This window comes from Ostrea edulis, chromosome 7 (genome assembly GCF_947568905.1).
Source record: "Ostrea edulis chromosome 7, xbOstEdul1.1, whole genome shotgun sequence".
In the NCBI taxonomy this organism is placed as follows: domain Eukaryota; kingdom Metazoa; phylum Mollusca; class Bivalvia; order Ostreida; family Ostreidae; genus Ostrea; species Ostrea edulis.
Genome location: NC_079170.1, coordinates 65276451 through 65297044, shown reverse-complemented (window position 1 = coordinate 65297044; position 20594 = coordinate 65276451). Strand labels below are relative to the sequence as shown.

Genomic DNA, 20594 nt, shown 5'->3' with positions numbered 1-20594 from the left:
CCAGTAAGGTGTAGAAATATATGCAATTTGATATAATATGCCGGATACAACTTCCTAATACCTCAATGTGTACTGTACTACTGGGTGTGTATCTGGGGGGGGGGGGGGGGGGGGGGGGGGGGGGGGGGGGGGGGGGGGGGGGGGTGTCACACTCCACAGTTAGCACAGTGCGTGCCCATACAGTCGTTTCCTGTATTAATCTTCAAAGCTGTTTGCAAAGCCTCTTTACTGTACATGTGGTATGGAACCATTTTCAAGACCCAGCCTTGATCGACTTTCACTTGTACAATGTAATGCTGTACTGGGAGCACAGTGCGTGCCCATGAAGTCGTTTCCTGTATTAATCTTCAAAACTGTTTGTAAAGCCTCTTTACTGTACATGTGGTATGGAACCATTTTCAAGACCCAGCCTTGATCGACTTTCACTTGTACAATGTAATGCTGTACTGGAAGCAGTTAATGCTGTACTGGGAGCAGCAACAGTTACTGCAGAGCTAAATTAATTAGTTCTGATGTGGCGCCGTACGTAGGGAAGTGAACGTCCTATAATCCTAGGCTGTACTACGACCAGTCTCTTCCTTGGAAGTTGGAAGTGCTTTTTCCGCTGCATGGAGGATTACTTCTTAGATATAAGTGTAGACTATGTTGATTCATCTAGCCATTGTGAACCTTGTTTCCCCCTGGGCCCCCACCAGGGCTTTGCCCTTGACCCACTGCATGGGGGCCTGAAGGCGCCGCCCCCAGCCTCATAAAGTGGCGCCCCCCCCCCCAACCGCAATTCCTGGATCCTCCCCTCAAATGAGTACTTATCGCAATGAAAACTTTAGTTAAACATCACACTATAAATAAAAACAACAATGAGCCATAACATATCAACCTCTTCGCAACAGTTCCCTCCCCCTTGATCTTAGTTCATATTTTAAAGGAATAGCAGGGGCGGGTCCAGGAATTGCGGTTTATGAGGCAGTGGATCTGGGCTGCGTTCAAGATCGTAGCGGCTACGTAGGGCTCGGTAGCGGGGTACCTGTAAAGTGCGAAACGAAACGAAATCTACCGAAACGAAACGAAATCTACCTCAACGAAACCTACCTCAACGAAACGAAACAGATTGTATAACCGAACTCTTTTAATTATAATTAAATATGGTATCTTAGGCCCCTGTGAAAGTTACTACATATAAATAGAATTCGCCTCCCCTTTACTGTAGGAGTTCGGCTTGACTGATACAAAGTGTTAAAAGTAGGAAAGGGGGGGGGGTGTTAACACAAAGTACATATCCGAAGTTGATTAAATACCATGTGCAATTAGTTTCGGATCCATACAGAACGGAGGGTTACAATTTCAGAGGTCTGGGGAAACACACTAAACGATGGGTGGGGTCGCCGGCGTTGGATCCTCCTTTGGGTATAGACACATTATTTGAAGAAGCTGGTGTCTGAGAAAGTTGAAAGCAGGAAGAACTCTTAACCCCTTATTTTTATCTCTAACTGCTGAGGTGCGAGTACTTTCAATAATGGAAAAACATTCAATAGTATATCATATTATGTGAATGCAATTCGGTAAGATATATATACATGTATCATTAAAATTTATTATTGATATGTAGTGAGTCTAAAGATAACTCTATACATTTAGGATGTTGCTAAGACGGAGAATTGAAAACGGGACGGAAAACGGAAATGTTTTATGCAATAATATCAGGAGGAGGTCAGCATTTTGTAAAATCAAAAGGCTTATACATGGGAAGTAGAAATTACAAAGAGAACGGGAGGACATACTTAGAATCCACCGTTTGATATACTACATACAAATACACAATATCCACATGTATACATAGATTTGTCTTTAGAGCAAAAAATACTGAAACATGTATTATGCCCAAAGGTTGATCCAAGGCCGGTGACCCCACCCTCGTTTAGTGTGTTTCCCCATGCAGACTTCTGACCTATGAGACTGTAACCCTCCGTTCTGAAATTTATGGACCAAAACTAATTACACATGGTATTTAATCAACTTCGGATATGTACTTTGTGCTCTTACTCACCCCCCCCCCCCCCCCTTTCCAACTTTTAAAACTTTGTATCAGTCAAGGCGAAAGCCTACATCAAAAGGGAGGCGAATTTTATTTACATGTAGGGACTTTCACAGGGGCCTAAGATACCGTTTTTAATTATTACAATTAAAAGAGTTCGGTTATACAATCTGTTTCGTTTCGTTTTGGTAGGTTTCGTTTCGTTTCGGTAGATTTCGTTTCGTTTCGCACTTTACAGGTACCCCTCGGTAGCGATACGATCTTGAACGATGTGCTAGGCTAGCCCTACGTAGGAATAACAAGCGTTAATTCATAGAGTGCGTTCAAGATATCTAGCCTAGCAGCTAGGTTAGCCGCTACGGTCTTGAATGCAGCCCAGGGGCCGCCTTGAGGCCCCCAGTGGGTCCACCGTGACGGTGAAGCCCTGGTGGGGGCCCAGCCCCCGAAAGCCCAGGACTGGATTTTACAGATTTTATATGGCGGTGATATTAATGAAATGACGCAAATTTGAAGGGTTTGAAGAAAAATGTAAGTTCTCCCAATAAAAATCCTTCAATAAATCACTCCGAGAGTGGAAGAAATTATTGCTTCTTTTATCTTTGGCATTTTTCTAAACAAGTGACACCGATCTACCTTAATTTGAAAATTTTAGGGGGTTCGCCCCCTTAAATCCGCCACTGAATAATGCGATACCAACAAAAATGTGTATTGCCCAAAAAGAAAACGTTTTAATGACGTGATAGTCGTATTTAGGACGATTCAGTCACGTGACTTGAGTGTATAAATACTGTTGGCAACGATTTTGCAACGTATTACCTAGTAACTCGTGGCAGTGAGAGGGTGTAGTCTATTTTATGTACACCAGTGATATAGAAATGCTTATGGAAATCAATCAGATTAAATTACAGAACAACTTGAACCCAGAAATTATAAGCGAGAAGAGAAGAATGGCAGAAAAAATGGATCTCCGACAGTGGAAGAAAACAAGGCGGGGCAAGAAAAGGAATCGGATCTTCCGTGATAGTCACGAGGTTTGTGAAACTAAAGGAAATCTGGAAAACTGTTTAAATTGTGAAAGACTTTCTCCTTGTCCAGATGATGACGATTCCGATGTATCCCCAGTGAAGAATTCCCGCATTCAACGAAGCCCAGGATTCAAAAGGCGCCAAGCCATTTTGAGACCTAAATATAGCCCCAAAGCGCCTCAAAATTCCACCCAGTTTCTAATGGACGATCATTTTTCATATAGTTGTGATTTTCTTGGTTTTGATTCCCCCGATCCCTGGGGACAGCGCCAGCAGTACTCGGATCACGACTCGGACGAGTCCATTATTGAACTACCCGAAGCTGCAGACGATTCTTTGTTGTTTCAAATGGATGATCTCAGCGAATGTATAAATAGTGCTGACGAGGAAACCAAGGCTTTTATGGAGAAAGACTTTGAAGATGCCTATCATTCTATTCAATGTGATGAAGTATCTCGTCTTAGCGAATCGGAACTTATAACAGCCATTTGTTCAATGGAATCAAAGGCTGAACGTTTAGAAAAGGAATTGGAGAATTCTAGTTCCTCTCGGACTGTCCAATTTACTGGTGTAAAAAGTAGACGAAAGAAGAAGAAGGGAGTGATAAGTCAGCTCAAAAGAGAAATTACTGATCTACAAAAGGAAAACGAACAATTGAAAAGAATGTTAATTGTTGCATCATGCAGCTAAACGATTTTGTTTATATATGTAAATTTATAGAATTTGCGATGCTAAACTAGTGCTAGATATTTGAACCTCAACAACATAACTCTGCTGTGCTAAAAGTCATGAAATCCAAACATGATTAACTTTCAAAATCGAGCAGATTATTGCTTTAAATCTTATCAAATGTACCATTTTTTATTTGAGAAATATTAAAAAAAAAAAAAAGATACATAGATCCATAGTTATTTTACTCGTGTATTAGTGAACTCCATTCTAATACCTACAAGTTTTATTTTTCAGTCAAGAGGACAGGCTTCCAAACAAGGAAACACTGTACCAAGGGTGCAGTACATCCTTCAGACTAAACAAAGGTAAATGGTCTGCTTTAGTACATTTAAGCACAGTCCTGAAATTTGCAAGTTTTAACAATTGTTCATCTTGAAGAAATATCTCTTAGAGATCTCAAATAAGGGGATTTTCAAATTGATTAGAGAAAAAACTTGTACAATGGTTGCTACTTGAAAGTTTCAGGACTTGCTAAGCATCATAGACCATGTAAACCATTTGCAATGTCTAAATATATGGATCATCTTCATGCTAATACATTCTAGAAGTTTACATTATACTTGCTTGAAGTACATGTACTTGATTGGCTGAAGTCCAAAGGTGTGAGAATGAAATGTCTCGTAGTTTACAAGTGAAAAAGAATCCAATTGGTTTCATTTGATGGGTTGTAAAAGAAAAATAAAACCAACTTTTGCATATAATAAATTTTATATGTAGAGGTTGAGATATGGGTATACAGAAAGTTACCTGTGGATAGTGGTTAACTTGATCCCTGTAATGTATACTATACAAGTTCCTAGTATTATTACATCAGTAGGTCCGATACATGATAGTGTTTGCTAATCATTGTGCAACAAGACATATTTCATGTTTGGTTTATGAAATTGTACGAGTGTATCGTGATGGAATGATTTATTCATATATTTCGTGTACAAGTGAAAAGATTATTCACAAGTATTTGATATTAAACCATTCAATGAAAGCATATGCAGTGTACTAAAGCAGTTTCCACAAACATTCTTAATGTTTGAAAAGATGGAAACCTGCATATCTTTCATGGTGTAACAACTACACAATGTTAATGTGTATTTCACTAGCACATGAGGCTAAACAAGTACCCTCTCATTTTAAAGCCCAAAAGCTGCCAAGGATGAAAATCCAAGCACATGGACTAGTACAAATTATGATCCCTTGGTGGCACAGATGACCTTCACCTCGCCAGCTTGGACACCTCCAGTACGGAATGGCTTGAATTGGCCGTCCTGCGGTGAATGGACTCGTCCAGTACGCTGACACATTCATGGAAACTTTCCAACATTTCCTGTCCTGCTGCCCCTATTTAAAGATATATATAGATAATTTTATTAATGCACTTTATATTTGAATGCATTCTTTTCAGATCCGAAAGTTGGGTACAGGTAGGTACACTGCTCATGAATATTACCCATCAAAGGTTTTGAAAAATAATACTTCTTGATGAATTAAATTGATCAAATATAATGAAATTGATCAAATATTCATGAGTGTATTTATTTATGAAATACGTGAAAAAATTCAATAAATTGTTGAAGTGAGTTTGCTTCTTGTTTTGTTATTTTTTTTGGATTAGGGTCTGATGTTCCTATTGAAAAGAGATGTTGATGCAATTCGTTAAAATTTGCATCTCGAGACTTTGAAAGGTTAATCCTTGGGTTTTTTTTGGCTCGTCTGAGCTGAACGCTTAAGTGAGCATTTTTTATCACACATTGTCTGATTTCCGTCTGTCCATAAACTTTTTTGGCTTTTCCAGAATCACACCTGGCCAATTTCAACCAAACTCGTCATAATTAAAGCATTCTTTGGTGCAGGGGATAAAAATAGTTTCAAAATTGTTCCAATCATGACCCCCAGGGGATATACATATGTATAGGAAATATCTTGGAGTACTGATGAGATGATGACTGTTTAACAACTTGTATATAGGTAATTGTAAGAGAAAACTATAGTGTGTCATTGCTTCATCTTTTTGAAGATTTGTCGAGGATTACAAAGAAATGGAAACTACCCAAACACCGAATTTATAAATTGATCAAATTTGACAATTTTTACTTCTTTTATTTCAAATAATTGAATTGATCATGTGTTTCATTTACAACCTATGGTAAATACATATACTTTAAAACTAATTGGCAAATTCTAACTCTGAGAGTGATTTATTTTCGTCTTTCCTATCCACCCAATCGTAGACACTTTTCTCGCCTTGTAAATTATTATGTTCCGTTTCATTCTGATAATGGTCAAAACTTTTCCAATTCTGATTAAAATATTGTTTGTATAAATTCAGTCACTTAAGTATGATTCCCAGTCCAACCATACATTTCCTCTTTTCCCACAACAGATGGTGTGGCAAATTCAATTTGGGCTCTCATAGTAACACTTGCAATGATATTCAATTTGGGCAATTATAGCAACACTTGCAATGATTAAATTTGGGTTCAAAGTTTAATATTGATTAAACATGGAGAAAACATTCTTATTCAGAACCACACAGATTAATTAATTGTCAAAGGATTATGTAAGCATCCTCTTTAAGTGTTGTAACAGTTATAAATAACATGATCCCGACACATGGGTTCAAATTTCTACATTGCGTTTTATATCAGTTTAGGTAGCTCATTACATTAAAATTTTATTTAATGGCTTGTTAAAACTCATCTTATGAAGTATGATTTCACCATCGAAAGTGTGATACAAGCTCTCAATTATTTCATGATTTTTTTTGGTGATTTTTCCCGGAATGATAAAAAGGTGTTTTGTTTGAAAATAAGATGCTCTTGAGAGCTTGTATCACAATGGTGAAATCATACTTCATAAGAGGTGTTTTAACAAGCCATTAAATAAAAAAATTAGTATAATGAGCAAGAAGGGTGCAGATTGTTGCATCAATATTCAAGTATTGTGTATATATATGTATCCACACTCTTGTGCAAGTTACGTCCCTTATGTCATTTTCTGAAAAAGTGCAAATTTCCCTACATTGGCCTTTGTAATTTTCTAATCTGTAGCTTTTATATTTATTAAATTTCCATCAATTGCAGTCAACTACAATAATGCCCCATGGTGGGGCAACTAATAAACTTACTTACATGACACCTAATAATTCACTATAATTCACAGTAAACTTCCTACATTTGGCAGTGGCGTAGCTTCCATTGAGGCAACCGAGGCAGCTGCCTTGGTAAAAAAACCACCTTTTACGTTGTTAAAATGTCGATAGATTCTGGGGGGCACAGACCCCCAGACCCCCTGCCTCGGTAATATTCGAACCCAAGCTACACGTATGTTTGGTAGGGTAAAGGAAAACTTCACTTTTTCACCGATTGACCTTTGACTGAACCCCCTCAAAGGGATGTAACTCCTGGCAAAGTGTCAATATGTGTATTGTTTCGGGTTTTTTCATACTATCACTGCTGGGACCCAATCTAATCCAAACTAGACATCGCTACACCTTGGGTAGCGATATACGTGAGTGGATCAAAGGGTCTAATTTCAAGTAGATAGGGTGGGTGACAATACGATTCAAAATTCTTAAGATATGCATGTACAAGAACACTTCTTGTTTAATAGATATACAAACAACAACAGGTAGCATAAACAAACTTGTTCACTCCATGCTTCTTGTTCAGGTGAGAAATGTGACCCATGAGTGTCTTATCATAATACATGTACACCTAGAATTGATGCATAAAGTGTTGATGGACATGACTACTAGGGGCTAGATTCTGCACCTTTGAGGTTTGACCCACATGAGTAAAATATCTAGAATTGGACAACTGCTTCTTTTCAGATGGCACTGCACTAAATGGGTTTAATTTACTCTAATACTTGCCCAGACTTGACTTCTGTGAGGATGTCAGCTGCTTTATTTTAGAATTTGTGTCTCGATTCAGATGTGTGTAGGACTCCCGTATGGATTCAAAATCTTTCAATAGCTGGAAACCAAAAACATACTTAAAAAGTTTAAAACTCATGATAAAAAGCAAAACAAAGTCTTGCTTTCTGAGAGTTAAGTAGTTCCACACTCCTGTGACATCATAGGATTTTGCAAAGTCAATGATTTAATGACAGGAACATAAATTTTGTTGGAATCTTTTTCAATAGTTATTGTAAATAATGTTGTTAGCCATAAAATATTTCTAAAGTCTTAATTATATTTGAATAGTCAATGATATGTTTCAAAATATTGAATCCAAGGACAATAACTCTGTTTTCATTAAATTATTTATCAAGTCCATAATGCGATAGATTTCCTTTATTTTTGACAAACATTTTACCAAGGTGATAAGGAATCATTATCTGTGTCTTTTCATGAAATTACATAAAATTTTAATCCCGAGTGATTTTAAATAGCTCAGCTGTATGGTGCCAGACTTCAGTTTTTTTTATGGGGAATACATAATCTGGAAGCTATAGATTTGAAATTATTAAGGAAAGGTATGGATTTTTTCCCCATAAATAACTATAACAGATGTAACTCTACTAATATAAACAGAAAAAATGATATGTAAACCATGCTATAAGGAAAATGCGTCCACATTTGTTTTTTTTTTTAACATTTTGGAAAATAACGCTAAATTCAATAATTTTGCACATATTCTAAAACTTGATGAACATATTGAAAATGACATGTGTTTTAGTTACTGACATGTTTCCCGATAACTAAATGCAATTCAAAAAATATTTTGTCATTTTCATATTAAAATTGCAACAAATAACTGTTTCCAATGAATTTCATAAAAATCTACATCGGGGTACATGACTTTAGTGGTGTATGTAATGAAAATTAGTATGGAAATCCTTAACTGTTTTGCCTTTTTCCATTACTCTGAATGTTAATTTATTGATTCCAAACAAAAAAATGCTACCTAAACCCCAAAAATCCAGGACTAAGGACCCACCTTAAAAAGCATGTGGACATAAATGCGCGTGTATATATACTGCACGTCAATGATAATAACAATATTGGTATTGTACTACAGGTTATTGGTATCTACATTTCTTGCTTTTATGCTTCGATAAAAGTAAACATCATAAATGATTTTTTTCAACTTGGAACAAGAGGTACTGTGAGCAATGCTCACTAAGAATACCCCCCGCTTACCCCAATCTCCCAAAGGGTGTTGGTAATAGGTATAAACTACCTCTTTTCTGAGTGTAAAAAACAAATGGCATGACAAACCGAACCATATTGCTACTTCGATGTCCAGTGCGCGTGACCTTTGACCTTTTGACCCCAAAATCGATAGGGAACATCTTCATCCCATGGGTAGTCCATATGTATGATATGGTGACTGTAGGTGGAAAGGATAACGCTTTAGAGCCTGTAAACCATATTGCTACTTCGATGTCCAGTGCGCTTGACCTTTGACCTTTTGACCCCAAAATCGATAGGGAACATCTTCATCCCATGGGTAGTCCATATGTATGATATGGTGACGGTAGGTGAAAAGGATAATGCTTTAGAGCCCGGAAACCATTGCGTCTACAGACGGACGGACGGACGGACAGACAGACGGACAACCCGATTCCAGTATACCCCCCCCACAACTTGTTGCGGGGGGTATAAAAAGACAAGTTAAAATGTCATAGTCAAATATCATAGTCTTTTGAATTATGCAGAGAAAATTGTGGTGAACATATTGAGAGCTCCCACCTTGACAAAACTTTGTAGTGAATTGTACACTCTCTTGAAGGCAGGTCCTAACTCATTTAGAATGGGTGGAGATTTGTTACACCAGTGACTCATCTCATTTTCGTAGCAGTATGTGAAACCGACCACTAGCTGAGACAACTCGGACAGCACTAGACTCATCGTCTTGCTCACAACCTCTCCACGAGATGGATCTAGTGACTCGTATGTAAACTGGAAAACAAAAGTCGTAAAACCATCATCAAGCAACCGATCCATCTGAAAACAGAATTATTAAAGAGTGTGGTTTTTAGTAAACAAAATTCACACAAAATCCCTTTGTCTAATACACTAGTGATTAGATAACGTGTAACTTAGGTTTGATTTTAAATGAGTAACAGTGGAAAACAATGCATAATTTCGCTTGCAGTGTATATGCACCTTATTTGGAGATAAAAAAAAAAAATAAAAAATTCCTACATGTTCTTGTGCAAAGTTTAAACTTCTGCTACTATGGAGACCACGGCCTGGCCCGAGGGGTCATAGTTTAAAGAAACCTAAATCTATGGATGCTTCATGCAAGTTTTTTTTTTAATAGTATACACCCTACTCTATTCTCACTATTTTAAAGATAAATGGATATGACCCTGTAACTGAAGAAACTGAACTCCCTCCGACCAAGGATTCTTTGTGGCAACATTGTTTGAAAATTGCTAGGTAGTTCTGAGAAGTAGTAGAAAATGTTATTGGATAATATGAGCTATTTTGATCAGAAAGAAACATTTAAAACTTTCTACTCAGGTCAATGAGGTAGGGTAGGTACTAACTAGATGCAATAATATAACCCTCTCCGATTTTATTATTCTGACATTTCAGACCTCTCCCCATCTGCAGGAGAGGGATACATTAGGTAGGTACTCCTTGGTAGTTCTGAGAAGTAGTAGGTAGGTATGACCCGACTCTGAAACCCTGGCTAGTAACAATGATGGCGGATATAATAAAATATACTTGCTACCAAAAATAAAAGATGTGTTTGGTGATTCATTATGTGGATGATTTGAAATATATACATGTACTTTGAATTTTTATGTGTCATAAATGATAAACGAATCGTACATTTCTGTTAACTTCTCTGAGAATTTCCTGTTGTCTCTGAAGGTCTTGAGATAGTTTCTCAGCAGACTCCATTAAGCCCTGTATGTCTGGTTTAGGGGGCCTGAAAAGCAATTATTTCAAAAGAGTAATTATACTAGTTTTACATGGATTACACAATCAAACCTCATTTGAATTGAATATGACATATAAAGCCTTGTTTACCTTCAATTTATTACAAAATTTTAGAATTTTTGCTCCAATATTTTCCACCAATAAAATTTATGCACAGAATACAGTATGTTTATTTTAAACAAGGGCAATGCTCTCAGTTCAAAATACACCCATCCAATATATTCAGTAAAGCTGTAGTGATCATAGAAATGATTAATATATTCAGTAAAGCTGTAGTGATCATAGAAATGATTAATATATTCAGTAAAGCTGTAGTGATCATAGAAATGATTAATATATTCAGTAAAGCTGTAGTGATCATAGAAATGATTAATATATTCAGTAAAGCTGTAGTGATCATAGAAATGATTAATATATTCAGTAAAGCTGTAGTGATCATAGAAATGATTAATATATTCAGTAAAGCTGTAGTGATCATAGAAATGATTAATATATTCAGTAAAGCTGTAGTGATCATAGAAATGATTAATATATTCAGTAAAGCTGTAGTGATCATAGATTAATATCCAAACAAACCATTCCTTGCTCACATAATGACCCTGACCATGTTATTTCAATCCCTTCTCTGATATCGGAGAGTACTGTTCACAGGGAAATATTTGTCCCAATTTTTCTATTTTACTTTTGCTCTCATCAATGGGCGGGGGCCTCCGTGGCCGAGTGGTTAGAGCATCGTGCTCAAAATCACACGGCCTCTCGCCTCTGATCGGCGCAGGTTCGAATCCCGCTCGCGCCGGTAAGTGAGAAAGTTTACCAGTTCACTTTCGGAAGGTCGGTGGTCTCTTCTTAGGTACATTGTATCTGGGTTCTCTCTTCCACCAACAAAAACTGGGTGCCACCAGATAACTGAAAAATTGTTGAGTGTGGTGGAAAATATCAAAATAAACAATCAATCATCAATGGGCAAATACATCCAAGACAGAGTTATCTCTCTTTTAAATACACAATACCATGTATCATGTGTTTGGACGAATTAAAAATGGGGCATGTAGAAAGGTGAAGGGGAAAAAAAAGCACAGGGAGAAAATAATCCCGTACATGTATACAGTATCAATAAAATGTTAGTTCCAAGAAGGCTTTGTTCAGTATCAAATCAAGGAAAGATTTCGCTCAAATAAAAAATATAATTTGAGAAGCAAAATTATTACTCTTCAAAATATACTAGGCACCAAAAGCATGGAGAATATATACACCATGTTTGATGAACCTAACCTTACTTTCATTTTTGTTGGGTGGAGAATAACCTTGACCTTGAGAAATAACTAGCATCTTCCTCTCACCATAAGGAGAATTTTATCAGGTTAGGTTCTATTAGCCTATTTAGTACACTTTTTATCCTTCCTTTAAGGTGCCAATTCATAAACAGACAGAAACACTATAACATATCAATGAAAAACTGGTTTCTAATGGCTGAATATTTGATGAAGTTTGATTATCCTTGTTTTATCTGTATTGTTTTGTCCCAATAGGGAAAATACCTATGTAAGTTTGATCTTGAAAATAGCCTTCATTCTCTAATCTTGAATCTGTTTTGTGCCTTTCGAATTACCCATGTTGGTTTGACCTTCAAAAACAATAGGCTTCTTCCTATGTACAATGTATGTACCAAGTTTGATGATTGTAGTTTGGTTTAGAAACATAGTGTGCTGACAGTAGTGCAATACAACCCATCTATGACAGGAACTATTTGTATCCTTGATTGATGGTGTGTATATACTATCATCTCTTTGAGAGACCATGAGTGAAAAACAATAAAATATGTTTAACAGGACCCAAACAGAGAAAAAATTCGAGACTGATTTCACTTGGAGAGATCGAGAACTTTGAGAGATCAAAGTTTGAGCCATCTCGAGTCACCTGTATCTATATATTTGTAATCTAAACTGTACAAGTATGCATCCTTATTCTAGATTTGTGTTATTGTGAGGCAGAAGCAGTAGAATGAATAATAGTAATTCCTATAGGACCTGTCCTTGTCCACTCCTCTCTCCACCATGGCCACCTCATACTGTCTCTGTAAATCTGGGGGGAGAAGAGAGAGGCGGGGATTTAGCATGGAGTCCACTTTCTCTTGCTTCAATAAAGTCTTCATCAAATGTGAGTCATGCTGAAACTGTTCTTCCAATGACATGGACTCGCTGAAAATATCAAAATATGATTGGATAAATCCTGACTTGCTATTTTGATCATACCAATACATTAATACACACATAGTAAAATTTATATAAAAGTGAATTAAATTTGATGATTTATTTTATTTAAAACTGTATATATAATCACACACATGTAACTGTTGATGACAAGCAGAAGTGAACAGAAGGAGAGGTGTTTACTAAAGTCAAAGCTTATACATCTGATCCCATGAACAGAAGGAGAGGTGTTTACTAAAGTCAAAGCTTATACATCTGATCCCAGACTGGAAACAATTTCCCTCTGTCAGATCACAGGGAATTGACACATCTAAGTCTGATAGTGAGAAACAGACTGCATAAGACACAATATTTCTCATGATCAAGTATGGGTACGGCAAGAAGGGGACATTATGTACAATCTCACAGTTCCTCACCACCCAGTGTCGGTGTAACTGTTTACCTGACCACTCCAGGACTCCCTAGGACTGGTATAACTTTACCTGAACATTCCCAGACTCCTCAGGACCGGTGTTGTAAATGTTTACCTGACCACTCTGGGACTCCTCGGGACCGGTGGAACTGTTTACCTGACCACTCCCAGACTCCTCAGGACCAGTATAACTCTTTACATGACCACTCCGGGACTCCTCAAGACCGGTGTAACTGTTTACCTGATCACTCCGGAACTCCTCAGGACTGGTGTAACTGTTTACCTGACCACTCTGGGACTCCTCGGGACTGGTGTAACTGTTTACCTGACCACTCCAGGACTTCTCAGGACCGATATTATAGGGTTATTGAACTTATATTGGTGAATATTGGCACGAGTTGGCTGTCAAAATGTACGAGCTTGCGGGTGCATTTTGACAGCCAACAAGTGCCAATATTCACCATTATAAGTTCAATAACCCTTTTATTATATAGCTAAAGTATTTAGTTGTTAAATAATATCCCTTTTCACTCAAAATACTCCAAAATAGACGAGAATTCATCAGTATTGGCATCTAAGGTGAAGGTGTGCAATATCAGCATGCAATTCTTAACTGTTCAATATTAAACCCGTCATTAATGCATGAAGCAAACTGATTTTGTGAATGGGGACATCATAATTTATGTACAGTTAAGCATTTTGTTTAAATAAATGAATATGATATCAAATACCGGCTCTGTCAGATTCGGAGGACCGTCGTCTGCCATTTTGGCTTGTTTACGTCGTTACAGTAACGTCAATATTGAACGTTCATACTCGGAATGTTTCGGGCACACACATTTTACACAATGCAAAGTTAGCGTTCAATAAATTCTCAGGATATTGAACGTAAACATTCTCTAGATTTTACACAGATTTTATAATAGACTATTTATTAGCTATATAATAAAACTGTTTACCTGACCACTCCAGGACTTCTCAGGACTGCTGTAACTTTTTACCTGACCACTCTGTGACTCCTTGGGACCGGTGTAACTATTTACCAGACCACTCTGGGACTCCTCAGGACCGGTGTAACTGTTTACCAGACCACTCCCTGACTCCTCAGGACCAGTATAACTGTTTACCTGACCACTCCAGGACTTCTCAGGACCGGTTTAATTGTTTACTTGACCACTCTGGGACTCCTCAGGACCAGTGTAACTGTTTACCTGACCACTCCGGGACTCCTCAGGGCCTTATTGTCCGGGTCATCTGCTGCATCCTTGGTACACACCAGATCTATCAGCTTCTCCATGAAGGCATCCTGTCTACTCCCTGAGGTTACCCCCTAAAGTTTAAAATCAACCCACTATGAGTAAAGGTAAAATTTTAAGGCATAATCCATTGCATTTGTAATTGAAATTTGAGATGAGGATGCTGATGGTGAAACAAATGCATACTCAGACTTAACTCAAGTGTATCAATGAGTGACTTTCAGAAGGGAAATTACATTGAAGGTACTTCGAATCGGTTTCTTAATGAAGATAACAGTAAAACACAGTTATAACGAAGTTCTGGGGACAAGCAAATTGACTTTGTTGTAAATGTACTTCTTTATATCATTTATAACGAATTTATCAAATATATCCGATAACAAAACCCGCTATAACTGAAAATGCTATTTTTATCACCTGATAAACTAATTCATGGTATTACTATAGACATAAAATACAGAATGTCCGTGTTTATTTCTTAAAGAAGTCTTCAATAGATTACTGCTTCATGGCTGTGTGTTGTTTTCTCAAAATGCAGTTGATGTCTGGGAGCACCTTAAATACTGATTGTGGAATATTGTCTGATTTTTCAATACATGACTGCAATTTGTTTGTCATATAAGCTTTACATTGCCGAGACTGTGAATCCATGTCTCTATTGACAAGAAACCTGATAAATCATATATAGCCTCCATGTAACCTGATAAATCATATATATAGCCCTCCATGTAACCTGATAAATCATATATAGCCCACCATGTAACCTGATAAATCATATATAGCCCTCCATGTAACCTGATAAATCATATATATAGCCCTCCATGTAACCTGATAAATCATATATAGCCCTCCATGTAACCTGATAAATCATATATAGCCCTCCATGTAACCTGATAAATCATATATATAGCCCTCCATGTAACCTGATAAATCATATATATCGACCTCCATGTAACCTGATAAATCATATATAGCCCTCCATGTAACCATAGCCCTACATGTAACCTGATAAATCATATATATAGACCTCCATGTAACCTGATAAATCATATATAGCCCTCCATGTAACCTGACAAATCATATATAGCCTCCATGTAACCTGATAAATCATATATAGCCCTCCATGTAACCTGATAAATCATATATAGCCCTCCATGTAACCTGACAAATCATATATAGCTCTCCATGTAACCTGATAAATCATATATAGCCCTCCATGTAACCTGATAAATCATATATAGCCCTCCATGTAACCTGATAAATCATATATATAGCCCTCCATGTAACCTGATAAATCATATATAGCCCTCCATGTAACCTGATAAATCATATATAGCCCTCCATGTAACCTGATAAATCATATATATAGCCCTCCATGTAACCTGATAAATCATATATATCGACCTCCATGTAACCTGATAAATCATATATAGCCCTCCATGTAACCATAGCCCTACATGTAACCTGATAAATCATATATATCGACCTCCATGTAACCTGATAAATCATATATAGCCCTCCATGTAACCTGACAAATCATATATAGCTCTCCATGTAACCTGATAAATCATATATAGCCCTCCATGTAACCTGATAAATCATATATAGCCCTCCATGTAACCTGATAAATCATATATATAGCCCTCCATGTAACCTGATAAATCATATATAGCCCTCCATGTAACCTGATAAATCATATATAGCCCTCCATGTAACCTGATAAATCATATATATAGCCCTCCATGTAACCTGATAAATCATATATATCGACCTCCATGTAACCTGATAAATCATATATAGCCCTCCATGTAACCATAGCCCTACATGTAACCTGATAAATCATATATATCGACCTCCATGTAACCTGATAAATCATATATAGCCCTCCATGTAACCTGACAAATCATATATAGCCTCCATGTAACCTGATAAATCATATATAGCCCTCCATATAACCTGATAAATCATATATAGACCTCCTTGTAACCTGATAAATCATATATATAGATCTCCATGTAACCTGATAAATCATATATAGACCTCCATGTAACCTGATAAATCACATACAGACCTCCATGTAACCTGATAAATCACATACAGACCTCCATGTAACCTGATAATGATTTGACAGGGAAAGAAATAGCACAGGAACAGAACAGGATGAGGATAATTTAAATTCTAGCACCCAAAATCAGAAAAGAGCAATAAAATTTTAAGAAAACTGGCATAGATGCTGCAAGACAATAAAGTCTCTGTACTGCATAATTTAATCTAGTGTACCATAAGTTTTTTTCTACACTCTCACCTTTCATTGTCAGAGGGTGTATGAGATCAAAACTCTGGCATGCAAAAATGTGTACTGATGAAGAATAAGGATAAGCCAATGTACTCTGATTAAATTCACATCGACAATTTAACACAAACTTACCCTGAATAAATCCTAACACAGACTTATCCTGAATAAATCCTAACACAGATTTATCCTGAATAAATCCTAACACAGATTTATCCTGAATAAATCTCAACACAGACTTACCCTGAATAAATCTTAACACAAACTTACCCTGAATAAATCTTAACACAAACTTACCCTGAATAAATCTAACACAGACTTACCCTGATTAAATCTTAACACAGACTTACCCTGAATAAATCTTAACACTGACTTACCCTGAATAAATCTCAACACAGACTTACCCTGATTAAATCTCAACACAGGCTCACCCTGATGAAATCTTAACACGGACTTACCCTGAATAAATCTCAACACAGGCTTACACTGATGAAATCTTAACACGGACTTACCCTGAATAAATCCTAACAGACTTATCCTGAATAAATCTCAACACAGATTTACCCTGAATAAATCTAACACAGACTTACCCTGAATAAACACATACTTACCCTGAATAAATCTTAACAGAGACTTACCCTGAATAAATCTTAACAAAGACTTACCCTCAATAAATCTAACACAGACTTACCCTGAATAAATCCAACACAGACTTACCCTGAATAAATCTCAACACAGATTTACCCTAAATAAATCTTAACAAAGACTTACCCTGAATAAACACAGACTTACCCTGATTAAATCCACATCATCATATCTACATAAGCCTAACGTGGAGGTGACAAAAAGTAAACCTACAACATAAAATTAAAGTCTTGAAAAAAGTGTGGGCATTAGCTAAAGATCATTTTTCTCAAGTGAAAAACCAAAACTGTGAAGAAAAAGACCATTTTCATTGACATTTTGTCAATTTACAAAACAGTTACACAGAACTTGTGACCCCCCCAGGTTCATCATATGAATAAATTTTAACAGTTACACAGTTGTGATACCGCCCAGACCCCAGGCTCATTGTGTGAATAAATTTCAATCTACTCTTCTTTGGGATTCTTGCACATAAAGTTGATCAATTGTGCCCTTTCGATTCTTTGAAAGATTTTTAAAGAATTTTCATATATTAAAATTATTTCCGTGTAAACAATTTGAATCTACCTTACATGGGGGATGCTATGAATTTGACAAATTGTACAGTTCTTGTTCTTAATAAGATTTGAATGCATACCCGGTATTGAAATTCTCTACACAGTAAAAGTTTTTTAAAAAGGTTTATGATTATGACATTTTATTGGTTGTAATTTTGGAATAAAAAATTCCTGGGTGATTCCTATACAGAAGCATACAAAAAGATGGGGTTATAACATTTTCACTTATAACATAAAAACTGTTAATAAAGTTTAGATGTTTAAAAACCATCCATATAACATTTCCGGTATAGGTATACAGGTACATGTAAGTAACAAAACCAATCTAGAATGCCTAATGGTAAAAGATAATTGAATAAAATTTTATAAAATTTATGTTTCACTGCCTGTAAAAATTTTATAAAGTGTGGCATGGAGAGAGTAGGTACCATACAAAATCGATAGTCATCACACAATTAAAATACTCGGTGATTTGAGGGATCAATATTGAATAGATTTTATTGACCGTTTGTTTGAAGATGTGTCTTCTAATTATCTTGCATGTCAACTTTTCATATTTATGTAGCAATATTCCATTATCACCTGCATATGGTGTTTACATCTCTCAACTGATTCAATATACAAGAGCTTGTTCTGCGTATGGTCAGTTTTTAAATTGAAGCAGGCAACTGACAAACAAGTTGATGGTCCTGGGGTTCCAACAGTCTCGTTTAAAATCAGCATTTCGCAAATTCTATGATTGTTATAACGATCTAGTTTGCCAATACAACCTATCATTGAGTCAAATGCTATCTGATGTATTTCAAGCTGATTGTTAGGCATAGCTCCAGATAAGGTGCGTATCAGCGTAAATACTCATTAAATTTTGCCAAATACGCATCAAAGTTTAAAATCAGGCCTACAATTACGCATTCGCGAATGTAAATACGCTTTACATTCCTAAAGTCATGCATAGAGGTAACTCAAAACAACTGTATAAGACTAAATGTTATACGTCTTTCTTAAATAAACAGTTAGGTTGCGGTCGAAAGCACATAAAAAACTTATATTATCAATCGTAAATGATTGACTGCTGCAACAGATATGGCACAGAAAATGGTACCGGACAAACAATATATGTTTCGTCTGTTAAACTTACTAAGTTTTGACTGAAAGGTCGCTCCTGCACCATTGTCTCTCTAACTATTTGCAAGTATTTGCAAGAATGGGAGTCACATTTATTTACCGACTTCCGTCACACCAGCACTTGTTTTACACAGATGCAGGCTTTCAAGTGGGCCCTTATTTTCCTTTTTTTCCTTATTTTTCTACAACAGCCCTTATTTTTCTTATTTGAGCTTAAGAATCCTAAAAAAGCCCTAATTTTTTGTTGAAATTCCTACATTTTCAAATTTTGAAAGTTTTAATAAATTTGATATAAAGTAAATGTTGGAATTTATTAAATATAGTCTTAGCATACTTTCAGGAAATGAATATGTTGATTAAATGTACATCTCAGAAGACATCTTGATGGTTATCAGCTATATTCAGCATTGATTGTGAGCCATGGCAGTATATATCATGGTTTGTGCTGAATGCCGAATATGGCTGTTGATGACCACCGGTATGATCTTCTGAGTGGGTAATTAGTTTTTAGGTCACCTGAGTAAACTCAGGTGACCTATTGCAATTGGTTTTTGCCCATCGTCCTGCGTTAACAATTGAAATTTTTTAACTTCTTATTAATAACTACCAGTTCAATTCTTTTCAAATTTGGTATGAAGCATCAAAAATCTTCTTCTCAAGAACCACACACATGTAAGAAAAAATAAATGCATAGTGATGTACAGCAGGAAGGCCTCTACCAAAGTTGTAAATTTCATGATCCCCGGGGTAGGGGTTTTGACCCCAGGGCAGGTCAAATCTTGTTATATAGTGTTTATGTATAAAACACTTGAATTACATCTTCTTTAATGCTATAGATACTAAATTGAAAGTATAGATATTTAGAAAGAAGAGGTAGTCCTTTACCGAAATTGTAAATTTGATTATTCCAGGGGTAGGGGTTTTGGTATCAGGGTGGTCCAAAATGGTCATTTATTAAGTGTGTGAACAATAGACATTTTTAACTTCTACTTGATAACTATCATTCCAATTCTTTTCAACTTTGGTACATGTATGAAACATCTTTGGATCAAGGGGAACATAAATTGTAAATTTCAGGATTCCTGTACCCCTGGAACCTTAGAGGCGGGACAAAAACTGCCCAAAAATGACAATTTTTCAAAAACCTTCTCAAGAACCACACATGTGTAAGTAAAACTAAATGCATAGTGATATAGAGCAGGAAGACCTCTACCAAAATTGTAAATTTCATGATCCCCGGGGTAGGGGTTATAACCCCAGGGCAGGGCCTAACTTGTTCTATAGTGTTTATGTGTAAAACACTTAAATAACATTTTCTTTAGTGCTTTTGATACTAAATTGAAACTAAATTGATAGAGCAGGTAGTCTTTTACCAAAATTGTAAATTTGATTTTCCCCAGAGTAAGGGTTTG

The 20594-nt window shown here is 36.4% G+C and overlaps 2 protein-coding genes across 3 annotated transcripts in view; one reads left to right on the top strand and one right to left on the bottom strand.

Annotated features, from left to right (window-relative positions):
• The first annotated feature begins 2794 nt into the window (after positions 1 to 2794).
• LOC125655002 (protein HEXIM1-like) lies at positions 2795 to 5364 on the top strand. The gene is made up of 2 exons (XM_048885113.2): positions 2795 to 4094; positions 4923 to 5364. The coding sequence occupies exon 1, from the start codon at positions 2887 to 2889 to the stop codon at positions 3745 to 3747; it is 861 nt and encodes a 286-aa protein (XP_048741070.2). The 5' UTR covers positions 2795 to 2886; the 3' UTR covers positions 3748 to 4094; positions 4923 to 5364.
• Positions 4479 to 20594, bottom strand: part of LOC125655001 (uncharacterized) — a 22337-nt gene continuing 6221 nt past the window's right edge. Inside the window, exons 4-10 of one of the 2 annotated variants that reach the window (XM_056145097.1) lie at positions 17648 to 17709; positions 14518 to 14636; positions 12712 to 12882; positions 10574 to 10673; positions 9482 to 9691; positions 7658 to 7760; positions 4479 to 5124 (exon numbers count right to left, since the gene is read on the bottom strand). In XM_056145097.1, coding sequence (XP_056001072.1) covers positions 5000 to 5124; positions 7658 to 7760; positions 9482 to 9691; positions 10574 to 10673; positions 12712 to 12882; positions 14518 to 14636; positions 17648 to 17709 — 890 coding nt within the window. In that variant the 3' untranslated portion in view covers positions 4479 to 4999. Of the gene's footprint in view, positions 5125 to 7364; positions 7761 to 9481; positions 9737 to 10573; positions 10674 to 12711; positions 12883 to 14517; positions 14637 to 17647; positions 17710 to 20594 lie in introns of those variants that run through there. The other variant, XM_056145096.1, reaches the window with a different exon arrangement.

Excerpts from the sequence above, each read along its gene's own strand:
- LOC125655002 (XM_048885113.2), top strand. The coding sequence starts at position 2,887 with ATGTACACCAGTGATATAGAAATGCTTATGGAAATCAATCAGATTAAA.